The sequence below is a fragment of the Pithys albifrons genome, chromosome 32 (genome assembly GCF_047495875.1).
Source record: "Pithys albifrons albifrons isolate INPA30051 chromosome 32, PitAlb_v1, whole genome shotgun sequence".
Lineage (NCBI taxonomy): Eukaryota > Metazoa > Chordata > Aves > Passeriformes > Thamnophilidae > Pithys > Pithys albifrons.
This window is the reverse complement of record NC_092489.1, coordinates 394,326-413,858: the sequence shown is the minus strand read 5'-3', so window position 1 is coordinate 413,858 and position 19,533 is coordinate 394,326. Positions and strand designations below refer to the sequence as shown.

The following is a 19,533-nucleotide window of genomic DNA, read 5'->3' as shown; positions in this document are numbered from 1 at the left end:
AGTGAAGGATTTACAGTATTTCCAAATCAAACCTCTGACTCTCCAAAATCTCGGCTTTGACTCTCCAGAAAGTGCCCAAAAGCTGCAGAACTGACTGCAGGGTGTGACCCTTCCCCTGATACCTAAGAATTTAATGTAATTTTAGAAGGTGTTAGACTCATATAGTCTCTGCTACGTTGCTCTTATCTGAAGTCTGAATATTAAAGTGCCTTTCCCACCAGCTGTCAGGCCTTGTCAAGGCCGAGCTGTTTTGAACAGGACACTTGCAAGATAACAGAAGACAAACAACAGGAGAAGGCCCAATTGCCCCCCCATGATGAAGGGGGTAGATTGGCAGAACTTTTGGGTGGGCATAAAAGAAAAATGAGAATTCTGATTGACTGTTAAAAGTGGGTATATAAACCCTGTAACTTCCTGACCAGAGGGTCAAACCCCCTGGGTTTGAATGTGGAAGCTTCTTCTAATAAAACCCTGTATCTTTCTCCATTAACCTGTCTTCAGTGTGTCTCTTTTCACAGGGATACACAAGTAGAACTAAACCCAACAAACCCCTTCCCCCACCCCTCCCTCCTTCCCAGCTGTGCCTCCTCCCCCCTCAGCGCTGCAGGGAGCTGGGAATGGGGGTCCCACTCAGTTGTTGGTGGTGCTGCTGCTCAGGGAGAGGAGTCCTTGTCCTGCTCCCCGTGTGGGGTCCCTGTGGTTTTGGGATTATCCACTTTTATCCTGTTTCCTGATGCTGAAAGAAACTGGGGCAATTTCCTGATTTTTTTCCACTTCTTTTTTTCCTCCGGTTTTGGATACATGAGAAAAACCTCATTGTACCTCTATAAACAGGTACTGCTGGGGGGTTCCGGGGCCGGCCCCAAACTGGGCTTAACACCCAAAAAGACAAAGAAAAAGGAGGGGACAAGGTTGGGAATTTGTGGTTCTTTCATGGAATGGTCTAATTGTGTCAAATCTTGGGAAAATGTGAGTTTAGGGGGTGGAAAATGACACAGGGGGGAGGAGAGAAGAAAAGTCAAAATAAAGATCAAATAAAATTCAATCAAACCCCAGACTCATCCCTTCCCAGTGGGAGTGGGGTCATCCCTGTGATCCAGGTCAGAACTCCTGTCAGTGAATCAAAGAGGACAAGGATTGGGTCAAACCCAACAGCAAAAGCCATTTCAAGTCCCTCCCAACCCATATTTTGAGGAAGAAACACCCATTGGCACCTGTCTCTTGCTAACCTGCTTGTGACTGCAGAACTCCAGCCTCTGACATGCTTCTACCTCACCTAAAGAACCTCAATTAAAAGCTTTTTGAATCAATTTAAGGAATTTCCCCCTGTTTTCCTCCTGATGGCCCAAGCATTGACCCCTCAGGTGTTTCTGCATTCCCAGTGAGCCCCTTGCCCTGGCTGTGCTCAGCCTCATTTCCCCAGGCTCAGGGGAGGGTGCAGAATGTAGAAATATGTTTGTAAAAAACAGATTAGAGGCCTGGCTGGTGCCATTTTTGGGGCCAGACTCTCCTCAGTCACGGTGTGAGAGGGTGTCCAAGGTCAGTGTCGCTCTCAGGACTTGTCATGGCCAGGGAAACAGTTTGTGCCAATCTGAGGCATCCTGGGGATGGACCTTCTGCAGCCAAGAAATGTCACAGGGAGTGTATTTTGGTAGAAAAAAGCTTATTTCAGGCTCTGGGAAGACGTTTGGATCTGTTACCTTTGGGGTTCATTTGCTTCTCCATCCCTGTGTTGAGGTTTCCAAACTCATGAGGAAAGTTGGGTTTGGTGGCATCTAAAATGAGATCTGGGCTTTAAAAGAGCAGGGAAAGGCTGGAAAACCTCCAGAATTGATACAAGTCTGGTTTTAGGTCTGGTATTAGAGCTCATTTAGGGCTAGTTTTAGGGCTCACTTATTTCTGGTTTAGTGCTGGGCGAGGGCTGGCTTAAGGGCTGGTTTAGGACTGGTTTTAGTACATGTTAAGAGCTGTTTTGGGGCTAGTTTTAAGACTAGTTTTAGGGCTGGTTTAGGGCTGGTTTACTGAGACATTAGAGTCAATGTTTTCAATACCTGTATAAACACCAAATTATTTTTTTAAGTGCTCTGAGCACTCAAAAAGTCAATTTGACACATGAATTTATCAGAATTATTATATTCTTTATTATGGTATTTTACAATGTTATTATAATTATATCTTATTACAGCTGCTACAGTCCCTCACCCCAGTTGAAAGCACTGAAAATTGTGGCATTAAAAACTGTCCCTCCACATTTTAGGATGGTGTCTCAGACCTGGAATGTGCCAATGGAAAAGGATAATTTAGGGACTGAGTTCCACAGTTTTATTTCTGTTTGACAGGAAGAAAACTAAAAAATATTTGTGTTCTGTCCCAGGTTGTTCCAACCATGAGAAGATCCAGGGTGTAAATATTAATTATGGTTAATCAATTCTCCAGCTGCACACCCAGTCACACTCTCCTTACAACCAGGGGAAAGAAACCTCAGCGGGTAAAAGCTGATGCATGAACTGTAATTTTAGACTTGGAGTCTGAAAAGTTCTTTCTATCCCAGAAAATGTGACCAGCTGAGGGTGTGGATATCACTGGCTGCTCCAAGTTATTCCCCCAGTCCCACATCAATATTGAAAAGAATTAAATTTAAAAAGTTCTGTTACAATCCAGGTCCCGACAAAACTTCCCCATGCAAAGCTTTTTGATTCCAAAAGCTGATAGAAAATGGGAGATTTATTTTGCATTATTGGCAAGTCCATGTGTTGGTTTCCTGGGCAAACCTGGGACTTTCTGCTCCTCTGGTGCTGCTCTGCCCTCAGCCCTGGGCTTGGTGACCAAAGCAGTGAAGTACCAAGGGAGATGAAACTGGTGAGCTGAGGGACTCCAGGTTTTGCTGGGACTTGTCCCAAAGATCTCAAGGAGAGTTAAGGAATATTCATTTCCCAGATAAATCTGGGGCACCACATTTTTTGTTAAATATTGGTGTCAATGTTTTCAATACCTGTATAAATAACAAAGTATTTTTAAATTGCTCTCAACAGTCAAAAAGTCAATTTTATAAATTATTTTTTCTGTATTATTATATGATTTATTATAGCATTTTACAATATTACTATAAATATATATTATAATTTGCACATCAGCATTCAGAGTAATACAACACCCAGAAAAAACCTTTTTGCATTGACAAAAAGTATTATTTCTTTTTTGCATTTTATTTTCTGTTCCCTAAGTAATTTTTATTCAGTCTATTCAGTCACTATTTTTTTTCCCCACCAGACTCTTGAAACAGTTTATTTGGAAGGACTTATTTTCTTTTATTCACTGTTTTTGTCATCCCCTACATGTTTAATGACATTATTTTCCTTATTTGCTAATTCTTTTCAGATGTAAGAAAAGCTCAGTGCAATTTTCAGTTAGTTCAAGGCCGCCTAAACCATATAATGAGAGCTATTCTGAGGGAATTGCCTTTAAAATTGTGTATTTTTGCTGGAAAATTAGTTCATTGTTAATTACTTTCAAATTCCTTGACCAGTTGTTCCAGAAAGTGTTCATGGGGATTCCAGGCTGAAACTAGACATCATTTAAAATTCAAGTTACAAACCTGTCTCAGTGTACACAAGATGTGTCTCCTTCAAGGCCGAAGTCTAAGTTATAAGTTGTTGTTTTCCATAACTTGGCAGGTGGCAAGGCCAGACACGAACCAAAACTAATGGCATCTCATCACACCTGAATACACAGGGGTCCCCCTCTGCAGGCTCCCCCTTCTCCAGGCCCCTATTTCAGGGTCCTGGGGCTCCTGGGGCTCCCCCTTTTCCACACTCCCCCCTCTCCAGGCTGCCAGGGGTTTCTCAGCTCAGCTATCGCCCCTCTCTGCTCTCCATCCCTACAAGTCACCAGGAATCTGGTGTCCATAAAAAGCTGCAAAACACTGAGATGCAGGTAAAAAAAAAGCCCTACAAATATCAAAACTGCAAAGCATCAAGATTCAGCCAAAAGCCACTCCCAAATATGTAGATTAAGCCAAAAAATCCGTCCCACAGGCTCCCCTTCTCTACTGTTTTCAATTTGTGGTTTGGGGTTCCACCCTGTCTGAGCTGCCGGGGGGACCCACGTGTATTAGGACGGGCAGGAAGATGTTCTGTCTCCCAGCCCGGCGGGTAGACCTGTTCTCCCTCAGCCCGGCGCCAGCCAGTGCTCCCAAACCTGCTGTGTCCGCCCTGCTGAGCGCGCTCTGGGAATGAGGGGGGGGGCGGGGCCGAGCCTGGAACACCCCCGGGAGAAGAGGAGGGGACAGCCGTGCTCCTCCTTTTCCTCTTCCTTTTCCAGGGTTCCATCTGCACCCGAAGAACTCTCGGGTGAGCGGGAGAACAGGATGGGAAAGAGAACGGGCCCCCAAACTCCACAGTGCCCCCGCTGCCCCACCAAGGGCCGTAAGGGCTGTGCCGTGGAACACGAGAGCCGGGATGGGCCCGGACAAAGCCCCCAAGGGCACCAGGATGTGCCGCTCCTTGGAGCCCGCGCTGGGGCTACCGCGGGGCAGGGCCGGAGCTGCACACAGGGACGGCAAAGGGCCCCGACAAAGTGCTGCGGGACCCCCGAGCCGAGCCCCGAATAGCCTGGGGGAGCTCTGGGGGTTTGGTTTGTGTTTGAGGGGATGGTTGAGAGACCCAAAAGCTGAGCTGGGAATGCCCCTTGGGTGATATTGGGGGTCCTTGGAGGTGTTTTTGTGTCGGGTCCTGGCAGAGCTCCTTGGTGGGTGGGGGGATGTGGGGACCCCCTTGGGGAGTTTGGTGTGCCTGAGTCAGGCCATTCATTGACAGGTGTGGGAGGGGGCCTCCCAGTGCACGGGGGACCCCCAGCAGGCCAGACAGGGGAGCCCCCGCAAACCCCAACGTGGAGAGACCCAGAGGGGGAATTCCTGAGAGGGATTATTTTGGCTGAGTCTTGGTGTTTTGGGCTGAGTCTTGTGGGTGCAGTGGGGACACAGTGCTGGGGAAGGGGATTTCAGGGGGAAGCAGGGCCAAGGAAAGGGGTGTAGGGGGTTGGAGGAGTGGGATGGGGAGTCCAGGAGTCCCTAATGTTGAAGAAAGGGGGTCTTGAGGTAGGGACACCCAGAAAAGCTGGGAAAAGGGTTAAAATTGTCCCCCAGTGTTCCAAACAGGGCAGGGTGTGTGGTCTGAAAATGCAAGAGTGGGGGTCCCAGAGTTCAGAAAAAGAGGGGTGTGGGGGCTGGAGTAGGTGGGATGGTGAAGAAAAGAGGTACAGGAGGGTATTGGTGCAGGATAAGGGGGTGCAGGGTCATCTCAGTGCCTGGAAATGAGGGATCAGGAAGGTTCTAAAGTCAAGGAAGAGCAAGACTAGAGGTGGGGAGAGGTGCCTGGGGGCTGCAGGTTGTGTCTATGACCAGGAAAGTGAAGTCCAGGAGGTGTCAGGGTAAAGGAACAGGGAGTGTGGAGTTTGGGAGAGACAGGATGGTGTTACAATCTGCTTAAATATTACAGACATAGCTTGGATTCAAAATGTTTTCCCCAACAAAGTTAAAACTCAATTTATATTAGCTCTTAATTAAAAAAAAATTATTATATATATATTTTTAGTTAAGGAGTTGGTAAAAAAATGCAGAGAGAGAGGGAAATAGGAACAGGTAGAAAAACACTGAGAATAATTTTTAGAAGCAAAGAAAAAAGTTTACCACCAAGCCCAAGTTTTTCTCCCAAGTTTGTGTGTGTGTGTGTGAGTGTGTGTGTGTGTGTGTGAGAAGGTATGTTGTTTTTGTTCCTGCAGGCAGAGGTGTGGAATGCAGCTCTTGCAGTGCAGATGTGATGCTCAGTCTGTGCTGCTCTCCCTTGTGCAGCAGGGCTGCTCCTCGCTCTCTGCAGAGCTCTCAGGCTCCGCGGAGCTGTCGCTCACGGGCAGCAGCGGCGCAGCCACCCCAGGCTGAACAGGGCCAGGGCTGGGTTAGCAGGAGCAGAACTGACGCAGGGAGCAAGGCAGAGCTCAGCTTTCTCCTCAGTCTGCAGGGGCAGGCAGGCAAGCAGCGTGGGTGGGGAAGAAGGAGGGTGAGAAGGTGAGATGGGTGAGGCAGGGAGGAGGTGGGAGAGGTTCTTGGCTGTGGTTCTCTCTCTCCATTCTCCACGCTCCCTACGCACCGAAATTCCAAGGTGTTCTTTGGGAGCTTTTATAGACTGCAAAAATACTTAGACACTGTTTTTACAGGTAGCTTGCAAATTTCTTAAAAGCAGGATATAGTTTTAGATAAGTCATTACAACAAGAGGATGCTTCTGTGAGTTCTCAGCAGGCAAGAAGTTTGGCTGAATTTGCTGCCATGACTTGCAGGAAGCTTGGGGAAAGGCTTTGGCAGGGTGTTTGTTTGTAAGAGAATTCTGTCTTTGTGTCGAACTGCTGACAGAAAATTCTTGGATAGGATGTTTATGACAAGGGGAACAATGAGGGAATAATATTTCTTCCATTTCTCAGTTATTGGTGTATAACAGATGGGTGGGAAAGGGGGGGCAGGGGGTCCTTGGATTAAAAGTAGGAGAATGTGGGGGTGAGGTTATGTGGGACGGCTGGGAATGGGGGCCTGAGGGTCCCTGGTGTCAAAGAAAAGGGGGATCCAGAAGCTGGGAGAGGCAAGATGGGCAGGAAAAGGGGTGCAGGAGTATCCTGGAGTCAGAGAAAGGGGTGTCCGAGGTTGGAGAACAGGGAATAGCCACGCAGGGGGGTCCCAGAGCCCAGGAAAAGGAGGTGCAGGGGGATCCTAATAATAATAGGGAAGAGAAGGAGAAAGCAATGGAATGGGGCTCCAAAGTGCTGATTTCCAAAAGCAGAAAAGTTGAGAGAGAGCGGGGAAGTGTCCCCAGGGAAAGTGATCCCAGAACAGATCTGCTGGTCAGGGCCAGAGCAGGGACTGGGAAAAAGGATTCTGGGAATTCAGGGCAGTGGAAAGGGTGTTTCCCTCCCCATGCTGCCCATCCTTTGCTTCCCAGACCCCAGTCACTCTCAGTATGAGCCCAGCTGTTCCCACTATATCTCAGTTGCCCAGAACAGAATCCGAGTTGGCCCAGTATGACCCTAGTCTGTCCCAACATGGTCTCAGTGCCACCCAGTAGCCCCCAGAATAGACCCAATCATTTGACTTGCTCCCAGTTGCCCCATGTGTGGTTTCAGTTTTCTGCTCGCATAGTCCCAGTCACTCCCATTGTGGTCTCAGTCTCTGCCAGTATGGTGTCAGGATGATCTCAGTTGCCCCCAGTCTGTGCCAGACGGAGCCCAAAGCTCCTGGGTCACGTGGAGGACCCACCCAGAGGAGGGTCCCTCCAAGTTCTGTGGCTGCAGGAAGAGCCACGAGGAGCTGAGGCCCCCCCAGAGCCACACTACGCAGTAGAAGGTGGTCCCACAAGGCCTCCTGCTGCCCCTTGTGTCCTCCAGCTTGGGCCCAGCTCTTCCTAGTGTTATCCCAGTTGCCTTCAACATGGTCCCACTTGCTTCCAGTATCAGCCCAGTCTCATGCCATTAGCTCCAAGTGTGCTCCCAGATATTTTCCAGTCATTGCCGGTATGATCCGAGTCACTCCCAGACAGTCTCATTATGGTCCCAGTATGACTGCAGTGCTCCCAATATTAACCCAGTTCCCCCCACATGCTTCCAGTTGCTCCCTTTTATCCCTACTATGGTTCCACTCACTCCCAGTATATCCCAGTGGAGGGGTGGCTTTATATGTTAGAGAGTCTCTTGACTCTGTTGAACTTGAGGTCAGCAGTGACAAGGTTGAGTGTCTGTGGAGCAGAATCAGGGGGAAGGCCAACAGGGCTGACATCCTTGTGGGTGTCTGTTACAGGTCACCCAACCAGGATGATGAAGGGGATGAATTATTCTACAAGCTGCTGGCAGATGTCTCAAAATCTCCAGCCCTTGTTCTTGTGGGTGACTTGAACATGCCAGATATCTGCTGGGAGCTCAACACAGCAGAGAAGAGGCAGTCTGCCCAAAAGGAGATTGTAGACAGGTGGGGATTGGTTTCTTTTCCCAGGCACTCAGTAATAGGACAAGAGGGCAGGGGCTTAAGCTCTGCCAGGGCAGGTTTTAGGTTGAATATCAGGAAGAAGTTCTTCACAGAGAGAGTGCTCAGGCATTGGAATGGCCTGCCCAGGAAGGGGTTGGATTCTCCAAACCTGGAGGTATTTAAGGTGAGACTGGATGTGACACTGAGTGCCATGATCTGGTGATCAAAGTGGGGTTGGATTAAGGGTTGGACTTGATGATCTGGGAGGTCTCTTCCAACCCAACTGATTCTGTGATTCTATGATAACAGAGCAGGGATGGTGGCAAGGCCCTGTCTTGGCAGAGGCAGAGCACAGGCCCAAGGGGAAGAGCAAAAGAGACAGAAGCTCCACCTTCCTCTCTTTTATACTTCTTGATGCTTCCTGATAATGTTAGGTGATATGAAATACCTCTTTGGTTGCTCAAGTCAGGTGATGTTTGTCTCTTCTAATCCATGTCACATCCTCTGGGCCTGATGAATTGAGGCCTGGTTGAAGCTAAAGCTAAAACTACCACACCCCATTACATTCTATTCTCAAACTCCATTTCTATGATGGTTCAGGATAGATTTTACACACTGAGAAATGACTTAACAGAATTCCAGGGATCTTGCTTTCAACTGGCCACATCCTGGGACTGAGAGGATCTCCTCAAATAATATTTTGTATGTCACTGGAGTCCTCAGGGTGCTGGAACCCATGGAGGATCTGCAGCTTTGTCCCACCTGGGTCATCAATAATTGTCACCAAAAGTCATCAGGAAGAAATGAGACCCTCCAAGCCCCTCCGTGGAGTGTCTGTGACTCAGACACTCCTTTATTCTGGGCAGAGACAGGGAGAGAATCTTTCCATTTCCATACAAGCCCTTCCAAGAGTTCCCACGTATTTATAGATTTTGTCAAACAAAGAAATTACCATTTTTTTCTTCTGAGATATACAATTCTCTTCATTAATTGTTATTCTATTCTTTTTTGGATGTTTTCGTGAACATTCTTTGGTGCTTTTATCATTCTGCCTCAGGCAAAGTCTCCAACTCTCAGGCTGAAATGTCTTTGTTCGTCTCCTCTGTATCTTCTGGTTGCTCCAACATGGCTTTGAAGGACCATAAATTTAAGGTCCCAGCTGTCCAATCTTCAGCTCCCTCAGGCTTCTCTTTCCTGCAGCCCATCAGAGCCAGTCCAGGGAAACTCAAAGCTTTGGGGCTTGAAAGACAAACTGATGAGAGTCTGTGAGAAGTAACACAGTCAACAATTGCCACTAATTAAAAATGTAGGAAAGTTGTATAATTTGCAGCACTGGGAGTAACTGGGAAGTGGCTTCTTGGGGCTGGGCTGGGATGTGAAGGAACCAAAGGCAAACTGGGAGAAGATCTGTGGAGTCTGAGGAGGTTGGGAAGGCACATTGAGGGTGCTTGGGGTCTCCTGGGAGAGCTGAGGGCAATTGGGAGGAAGTTTAAGGGGTCCTGAGTGGGCTGGGAGGGGGTTTGCTGGTTTCTGGTGGGTCTGAGAGGGACTTTGAGGGGTCCTGAAGGGTTGGGTTGGGAGTGGGTTGGGAGTTCCAGGTGATCCTGTGTGGGCTGGTGTGACTGGGAGGAGGTTTGGGGGAGGTCCCGGACGGGCTACGGGAGGTTTTAGGGGCTCCTTTCCCCCCGGCCCTGCCCGGACCTGCCGCTGGACGCCCCCCAAGACGCTGCTGGGGGTCGGGCCTCTGTGTCAGGGTTTGTCCTCCTGAGCTGGGGCTTCTCCCTGTACCACAAGAGGAGGGGGTCACCGGGCGTCGCGTGTCGCCCCCTCTCCTGCTGTCCCTCTGCCCCCAACGGGCTGCTCCCAGTGTTCCCAGTAAAGCTTGCCAGTTCTCCCCAGTGCCGTTCCCGGGGGTGTCTGGGGGGAAAAATCAGCCAGAGAAGGCCCAGAATCATTTTCCAGCCAATCAGAGCGCGCGGCGCTGATGACTCCGCAGTTGCCAGGCAGACCCGCAGCGCCCCGCGCTCCCCACCCCGAGCCCACCTGCGCCCCCCCTCGCCCCCAGCGCCCCCCAGGACGGCAGTTTGGGTTACGGGAAGGTGGGGGCGCCGAGGCCGGACCCCTCCGCGCTGTCCTGGCCGTGGCGGCTGCAACGGGGGCCGAGTGCGGGCGGGAGCGGCCAAGAGCCCAGCGCTGCCCCATCCCGAGCTGCTCCAGCTCCATCCCTGCTCCTCCCGCGGGGGGCGGTGGGGCTGCGGGCAAGGGGGGCCCGGGGCGGGGCGCTGGGTCTGGGGGGGAGGAGGAAACGGGCTGGAAGGGGCGGGACTGTGGGGGCGGAGATGCGGCAGGAGAGGAGGGACAGAGCAGGGGGAGGAGCCGGGACAGGGGATAGAGAGAGAACAAAGCACCGCGTGGTCGGCGCTCGGTCGGAAGGTCGGTTGGGGCGGGGAGAACGGTTTTTGGGCCCCTCGGGTGGTCCAGGAGGGACCCGCGGAGTGGGGAGAGCTGAGAAGGGCGATAGCGGAGCTGGGGAAGCCCCGGAATGGTGGAATTGGGGGGCGGGAGCACAGAGGGAGCTCCGCGCACCTTAAACGGGGGTCCCGGAGAGGGAAAAGCCCCGGCAGTGTGGAAAGGAGGGGGGAGCAGCAATGCAGGGGGGAGGTGGGACCCCCAAGAGCCTGGAGAAGGCGAGAGCCGAGAGAGGATGGAGCCGTGGGATTCCCGGGATCTCCAGCAGCCCGGAGAGGGTGGGATGGGATCCGCAATACAAGTGGGACCCCCAGCAGTGCAGTCAGATGGACCCCAATAACCCTATCGTGGAGAGTTCAGAAAAGAGGAACTGCTGGGAGGGTTGTTTTGGGCTGAAGTTTGGTGTTTTGGAGGTATTTAGGGGCACAAGATTAGAGGTGGTGGAGACGGAGGGCGGGACTCGGGACGGCTGCGGGGAGAGGTGAGGGGAGATCGGCAAGTTTGGGGGGCTTTGGGGGACTCAGGGCGGGTTTTGGGGGTCCCACATTATGCACCCACCCCCTACCCTTCCCTGGGACTCACCGGTGCCGTGTTGGCAGTGAGAGTGAAGGTGGAGAAGCCGGGTAAGCCCCTCCCCCATCCCGGGACTGCCGTCGGGTCCGTCAGGTCCATCCCACATCCTCCCCCACCCCCCCAAAGAAAAAAAAACAAACCATCTTGAGATCCCGAAACCCCACGCTTAAAATTGCAGGGTTCCCCAAATCACCTCCTGGACCTGCCAGAGCCCCTCAAAACGCCCCAGAGTCCCCCCCCCAGCCCCGCAAGACTCCCCCAGAGTCCTCCAAACCTCCCCAGACCCCCCTAAACACCGCACAGAACCTCCCAGAGACCCCCCCAAACTTTCATCCAGACCCTGCAAACCACCCCAAGACCACCCACTCCCCCCCCCAGACCTTTCCAAATTCCATCACCCTCCCTCCAAACCCCCTCCCAGACCACCTCAAATGTCTCCAGGCCTCCCAAACAACACCAGAACCTCCAAGGCCTCTCCCAGATACTCTCAAACCAGTCCAGGACCTCCCTAAATTCCCTTCCAGATGCTGAAAACTACCCCAGGATCCCTCTAAATCCCTTCCAGACCTTCCAAACAACCCAGAACCCTCCAACTGCTTCCAGACCAGCCCAGATACTCCCAACCCTTTCCCATAAACCCTCGTCCCTGACCCCCCGAAAACTCCTTCAAGGGAGAGTTGAAACAGAGAGAACTGAAGCTAAGGGAGACATGTGGACAGCCTGAAAAAGCAGGAAAATCAGATTAATTTGATGGGTTTTTTTCCTAGAAGTGTGAGAAACAAAGGGAGTCACCCCCCAAATGTGGCTTTGCTTGGGGGGCATCCCTGGATGCTGGAAAATCCTGGGATCTTCCCAAGTCTCCAAATGGAGGCACCTGGCACAGATCCCCTAAAACCCCAAACCATCAAGACTGGGCAAAAATACCCCAAAATATGCAGATTAAGGAAAAAGAAATTCAAAGCACCAAGATTCACTTCCAAAAAAACCCTCCCAGATATTTTCTCCCTGTGTTCTCTGTGCTTGGGGTTCTGGGGATCCCCCCTGTCCAGGTTGTTGGGGGTGCCTTGTGTTTTGGGGTCCCCTCTCTGGGGTTCTGCCTTTTCCAGGCTACTGGAGATCCCAGGAATTTCAGATGTCCCCCACTCTGTGATCTGAACCCACTGAGTTTCTTTGATTCTCCCCTCTCCATGATCCCTCCAAGGAATGCCAAGGGTCCCAGGGGTCCTTTCTGCCCTGACTCTCTGCTCAGGGTGCTCAGGGACCCCCCTGGATCCCAAAATGGACAGCCCAGAGAGGGGGCACCCTCAGGACCCCCAGCATCCTGGAGAGGTGGGGCCCTTGGGAACCACCACCCCAAGCAGAGAGTCAGGGGAGGAGGGACTGCGGGGTCCCCAAATCCCCTCTGGTGCCCCTATTTAGGGTTAGAATCTTGGTGTTTTGGGCTGAATGCTGGGGGTGCAGAGGGGACCCAGAGCTGGGGAAGGGGGTTTTCAGGGGGTCCCATAGCCAAGAGAAGGGATGTGATTGCTCAGAAAAGTGGGATGGAAAGCCCAGGAGTCTCCTGTGCCCAGGAAAGATGGGTACAGGGGACCTCGATGTTAAGGAAGGGTGGGTCATGATGTAGGAAAACCCAGAATGGCCAGAAAAGAGGAGTTCAAGGTATCACTCAGTGTTCCAAAAGGGATCTGTGATCTGGGAAATGCAGGAGTGGGGTCACTGGGGGTCCCAGAGTCAAGGCAAAGGTGCGTGTGGGGACTGGAAGAGGTGGGATGGCCTGGAAAAGGACTGCAGGGGAGTGTTGGTGTAGGATAAGGGGGGGCAGGGACATCCGAGTGCCTTGGAATGGATGATCAGGATGGGTCCAAGGTAAGGAAGGGTAGGACTAGGAGTGGGGAGAGGTGGTTGGGGGGTGGAGGTGGTCACTGTGCCCAGAATAAGGGGGTTGAGGAGGTGGCAGAAGAAAGGCAAAGGGATTGTGAAGTCTGGGAAAGGCAGGATGAGAGGGAAAAGGAGGTGAGGGCGGTCCTGGAGTCAAAGAAAGGGGGATGTGAGGGCTGGTAATCCGGGAATGGCCGGGCAGGGGGTTGTGGGGCCCTGGTAGCCTGGAGAGGGCGGAGACCCTGGAGAGGGAGGACCCCCAATACACAGGAGACCCCCAGCAGCCCAGACAGGGGGGACACTCAGAATGCCAAAAGGGGGAGGTCAGAGAGGAGAAGCTCCTGGGCGGGTTTTCTTGAGATAAATCTTGGTGTTTTGGAGGTTTTTCTGGACACAAGATGCCGAGTAACTTTTAGAGAGGGACTTGGGAAACCAAACCAAAGGCACTCACAGCTTGTTTTCCCTAAAAACCAGGAGTTATCCTTCTGAAGGTGTGTCGGAATGGCAGAGGAGGCTGCGAGGAAGAGGAAGATACCCCGGGACCCCCAGGCAGGTGAGGAGGAAGTCAGTGCCCCTTTGCCCCTCTCTTGTGCTGCATCTTCCAGCCCAGCATGGCCCCGGCTGCAGGACAGCCCCGCTGCCGACGCCGTCCTGCCGGGGCCGGGTTTGGGGGGATGTCCTTGGCCTTCCCTGTGGGCCGGAGGCAAATGCCCTGAGTGTCCTTGTTCCTTCCTGCCCCAGGCCCCGAGCTGAGCATTGGGAGCACGGAGGACAAATCCCCCCAGGAGAACCTTGTGGCAGAGGCCACCTTGAACAGCTCCACAGAGCAGGAAGACACCGAGGAGAAAAAGCCACGGAGATCCCGCAGGAGGAGAAGCTCTCAACCGAGTTTTGGGTCCTCCGATCAGGATAGAGCCACCCAGTGTGGGAAAGATGGCCAGAGCTTCAACCAGAGCTCTGAGCTGGGGGTGCAGCAGCAGCTTCAGAGCAGGGAGAAGCGCTACAAGTGCTTGGAATGTGGGAAGGGATTCAGCAAGAGCTCCCACCTGATTCACCACCAGCATATCCACACTGGGGAATGGCCCTACACGTGTAGGGAATGTGGGAAGGGCTTCAGTCAGAGCTCCCACCTGATCAGGCACCAGATGATCCACACTGGGGAACGTCCCTATGAGTGTTCCCAGTGTGGGCAGAGGTGTCGGACCAGCTCCCATCTCCTCGTGCATCAGTGCACACACACGGGGGAGAGGCCCTTCTGCTGCACCGACTGCGGGAAGAGATTCAGCCAGAGCTCCAGCCTCATCACCCACCGGAGGCTCCACACTGGGGACAGACCTCACAAATGTTGGGACTGTGGAAAGACTTTCATTCGTAACTCTGAGCTCATCACCCACCGGATGAACCACACTGGGGAGAGGCCGTTTGAGTGTTCTGAGTGTGGGAAGAGGTTTCAGACCAGCTCACGTCTCCTCAAACATCAGCGCACACACACGGACGAGAGGCCCTTCCACTGCACCGACTGCGGGAAGAGATTCAAACGTAAATCTGACCTCATCGTCCACCGGCGTATCCACAGTGGAGAGAGGCCTTATGACTGTGATGAGTGTGGGAAGAGCTTCATCCAGAGCTGTCATTTGACCAAACACCAACGGACCCACGAGTGAGGGAAGCCCCACGAGTGCCCCGACTGTGGGAAAAGCTTCATCTGCTGCTCCATCTCTATCACCCACATTCCTTGTGACCCACATTAGGAAGACCCCTGGCTGGTGGTCTCCATGTCCTCCTGGTTCTCCGTGGGCACTTGAATTAACCCGGGGGAGGAACATCCATGGTGTCATGGGTTTAGTTAGGCCCAGATTTAGGCTTTAGTTTTTAGAGCAAGGCCTTGGACAATCAGCTGATTCGAGCTGTGTCAGCCCAGCTGACTCCTACTGGCCAAGTCTATTGCATCCCATATTCTGACATCATCTCAGATAGAAGAAGAGAGGGAGGAGGGATTTTCCTTCTTCCTCTTCTTGCCAGATGAACCAGGAGTTTGTTGGCATTGCAGAGCTCCTGGGGGGAGACCAAGATACTGGGGAAGCTGAAATTTACTTCCTGTTTGTTCTTGCTACCTTTTATTCTTAGTCTGTAGTTTGTATTTTATTTGGTTTCTATTTTATTTTCTGTTCAATATACCTTGTTCTGCTGAACTATGTCCTGTGTTTTGGTTTTTGGGGGACAGAAGAGGAGACTTTGCCTCTGAAATGATTACTTGGCATTTTGCCACATCAAAGCCACCACATATGGGGACACAGACTGAAGTGGGAAATTCATTGGGAAGGGGGATTTGCTGACTTTTGACCCTAAAAATCTCCCCTGCTCCATACCCTTAGTTTATCTTGTGGCCTCAAGGAATCCTGAGTGGTGTTTCAGAACTTTTCTAAACTCAATAATTCCATAATTCCAATTCTCTGTGGCTCTGCCTCTCTATGGGCCACCCAACCCAACCCCATGCACATTCACAGGATTGATTTTTTGTTTTTTTTTTAATTATATTTGATCCATCTTCATCCCTTAAAATCACCAAAAAATGGGATTAAAATAAAGAAACTGAACAAAGGCATCTAAACTTCCATCATTCTCCTGGGAATTGGAGCAGGAATTTGGGATTCAAAGGGATATTCAGGAAGATTTCAGGGTTCTGTGGGGATTTGGGAGAGTTTTCCCCAAAACTGGAGGTGTCCAGACCGACTAACATTTCTCCATCATTTTGCAGTCCAATATCTGAGAGGGATTGATCTGTCAGCTCATAACACCTCAATCCCACCCCAAAATGGCTCCATGCCAACTTGAAATGACTCAATCCCATCCCAAAATGGTTTAATGCAACTTGAACCCACTTAGGGGGAGTCAGCAGCAGGAGAAGGGGTGCTACAAACCCAGGGAGGATGGGATAAAATTGGGAGGGCTTGGATGCAAATTGGGAGGGTTGGGATGGGACTTGGAGGGGGATGGGTTGGGGATTGGGAGACAAGAGATGGGGTGTGTGGGAAAACTGAGGGAGCTTCTGGGGTGCCCTCCTATCCTGAGGGGCGTACTGTGAGGGAGTGTAGGGGACATGTGACATCAGCACTTGTAGTGGGGCCCCACAGGGAGGGACACAGGGATCTCTTTTTGAGGGGATCCTGTTGCTTTGCACGAATTTTGGAGGCTATAACCATCTTTTGGGGGTCCCTCTCCTAATTTTCAGTGGCTGGAGTGAACCCCTCACATTTTGGTGGATGCTGAGATAGCCCCATTTGGGAGTTCTTTCTGCTGTTTTAAACCATTTTTAGGGGCTCTTGGGAGTCCCCCCCCCCCCCTTATTCTGGGGGTTGCAGTTACCCCTCTGGCACCACTGGTGGCTGAGGGGGATTATAATCCCCAATTCTGAAGTGTTACAAGTTACTTGTGGGGAATCCAGTTTTGGTGGACATCCCACCTGCAGGAGGGTGTCCCCCCTTCCTGCAAGGCTGCTGGGGTGGGGCTGGGACCCCTCCCCACACAACTCACTCCATGGCCACCCAGAGTATTTCTGGGGTGACAGGGCTTCTTCATGCACTGGGACCAGCCCAGCTGATGTCACAGAACCCCAGAATGTGCTGAGTGGGAAGGGACCCCCAAGGATCATGGAGTCCAACCCTCAGCCCTGCACAGGCCCATCCCCAAGAGTCACACCCTGTGCCCCAGAGCATCATCCAAACACTCCTGGAGCTCTGTCAGCCTTGGGGCTGTGCCCACTGCCCTGGGGAGTCTGGTCAGTGCCTACCACCCTCTAGGGAAAGAACCTCTTTGTAAGATCCAACCTAACCCTGCCCTGACACAGCTGCAGGCCATTCCAAGAGTTCTATCCCTGGTCCCCACAGAGCAGAGATCAGTGCCTGCCCCTCCTGTGTCCCTGCCAAGGAAGTTGTACCTGCAATGAGGTGTCCCCTCAGTCTCCTCTTGTGCAGCTGAACACACCAAGTGCCCTCAGCTGCTCCTCACACGCTTCCCCTGCAGGCCCTTCCCCTCTTGGTGTCCTCCTTTGGACACTCTCTAATGGCTCAATGTCTTCCTTCTGTTGTGGTGTCCCGATATTTCAGGTGAGGGAACTGCCAGGGCTGTGTGATGTGGGGTCTGAGGGTGCCCAGGGGCCACTGTGACACTGCAGGGTCTCCTGGAACCCAGGGGACATTGTGACACTGCAGAGCCTCCTGGAACCCAGGGGACACTGTGACACTGCAGGGCCTCCTGGAACCCAGGGGACATTGTGACACTGCAGGGTCTCCTGGAACCCAGGAGACATTGTGACACTGCAGGGCCTCCTGGAACCCAGGGGACATTGTGACACGACAGGAACGAGGGGACTTTGTGAGAGTCAGGGAATCACCAGCCCTGCCCAGCACTGGTCAGCAGCACAGAGGGGCAGTGGCCGCCCCTGGTGCCACAAGATGAGCCCAATTGGGCCTCTGTGTGTCCAGCAGCAAAGGCAGACAGACACACACCCATTTAGAAGAGGCAGCTGCGGCTGCTCCTGAGTGTGCCCAGCAGGGCAGAGAGACAGAGAGGCTGCACAGGAGGAGGCTGATGCAGCTGCTCCTGGTGACCCCACAAGGGACCGATTGTAGGAAAGGGAGTTTTAAGGCTGGCAGATGTGAAGTTAAATTTCCTGAACAGCAACCCTTGGAGATAAGCAAAGGAGAGCTGATCTTCTGCCACTGGCAGGCCCAGGCATCAGAACACCACAGGCTGTTTGTGTTTGCATGTGTGTATTCCTCTGTCTGCTCTCACCCTCCCAAACCCCCATACCTGCTGGGTCTCTTTTCCATCTCTAAGGAGGTCGAAAGCCCTGAGCCATCCCCCCATGCCTCCCCCATGTCTCAGAGGTCACCAGTTCCCCTGCCCCTGCCTTGAACACCAGTCCCTGAGTCCATATATTGTAACATGAGATTTCAATAAACAGCTTTGCTTTGTTTGAGCTTCTGATTGACCTTGTGGTTCATTCCTGTGGAGACCCAGATCCATCATGACAAATGGAGCCCAAACGTGGAGCCTTGGGAAAGATCCCCCATATTTAGGGACTTGCCTTGGTAACCCCGACAGGGCAGGAGAGACAGGAATGACATGAAGTCCCTGTCCTGGTGATGGGGAGCAGTTCATCTTGGGAAAAAGGCATGATTGGTGCCTGTCTGCTGGACAGAAGGTGATCAACTCTGGAAATTGGAAGAATCTCAAAGGGGAAATAAACATAACTGAATTATGTCTAAACAGCTCTGAAACAAAACGATTCAGTAACATGATCAGTGTCTAAGCCAGCTTGTGAAGCCAGAGCCCTGAAATAGCTTGAAGGGACAGAGCTGAGCTAAAAGAAACCAGTACCCCATGAAAATAAAAATTATTTGTTTGTGAAGCCAGTGCCCTGAAACTGTTTGTGGCCAAAACTTTTTGACAGAACAGAGTCAAACTGCTTAAAAAAACTGGAGCCTCCCCCGTTTTCTGCTGGTTTTTTTTGTTGGTTTTTGTTTTGTTTTTTTAAGATAAATCCCTGGAAGTCTTTTAACATTGCACCCTGATGTCTGGGAGAAACATTATGTAGAGGAGATCTAAGCTGTCTGTGGAGCAGAGGAACGTGCTCTGGATGATGAGGTGCTGCTTGAACAGCATGAGCTCCAACTAAATGAGTCTTCTTTCCAACACTCCCTGCTGTGGGCACAGCTGCCCTCTGAATGTGCTGCTGCCAGTGATTGCAGCTGCCCAGCAAAGGATGCAGCAGGAGAAGCAGCTGCACCCCCCGTGCCGCTGTCACACGCAGCGTTCCTGCCCGGGGTAGAGAAAGGCCCAAAGAGCAGCAGCCCCTGCCCTGCTCTTGCTGGACCCCCCTGCAGCCCTTCCCGCCTGGGGCACAGATGCCAATGGGTGGGATGGGGGCGGAGAGAGGCCGAGTCAGGCAGAGGCAGCGCCAGAGCCCGGCGCAGAGCAGAGCGGAGGATGCTGCGGGCGGGGCCGCCGCCGCCAGCCCTGGGGCCGGTGCCAGAGCCCGTGCTGGTGCCGTTGCCGGTGCCGGTGCCGGTGCCAGAGCCCGTGCCGGTGCCAGAGCCAGTGCCGGTGCTGGTGCCAGAGCCCGTGCCGGTTCCAGAGCCCGTGCCGGTGCTGGTGCCAGATCCGATACCCGGCGGGAGAGCGCCCCGCTGCCCCTGCCCGCTCAGCCCCGGCCCGGCCAGGAGAGCTCCGAGCAGCCGCCAGAGCGCAGAGGCGGAGATGGCTCCGACAGCAGCACGGACAGCCCCCCAGCGCTGCCGCCGCAGCCCCAGCACCCAGCGCAGCACCGCCAGAAGCTGCAGGAACGGCCCGGCCCAGCCCGGCACAGCCGACAGGCACAGAAACCCATTGGCAGGAGCGGCCAGAGATGCCGAACTGGGACAGCCACAGATTCTGATCAATAGCAATGCTGTTGGGTTAACAACTGGTAATACCTTATTATGGATATTGATTTAACTCATATTTAGTTAACTATGTCTTCACCTTTATCACGATGTAACAAAATATCATAACCCTTTCTAGTAAAAGGAATAGTGGAAGCTGTTTCATGCCAAACCAAACTTTTTGCCTT

The 19,533-nt window shown here is 52.4% G+C and overlaps 1 protein-coding gene across 1 annotated transcript in view; it reads left to right on the top strand.

The window, feature by feature from the left end:
* LOC139684145 (uncharacterized) overlaps positions 1-19,533 on the top strand; it is a 1,342,464-nt gene that overhangs the window by 1,287,672 nt on the left and 35,259 nt on the right. Inside the window, 1 exon segment of the mRNA XM_071579746.1 lies at positions 13,909-14,580. Coding sequence (XP_071435847.1) covers positions 13,909-14,580 — 672 coding nt within the window.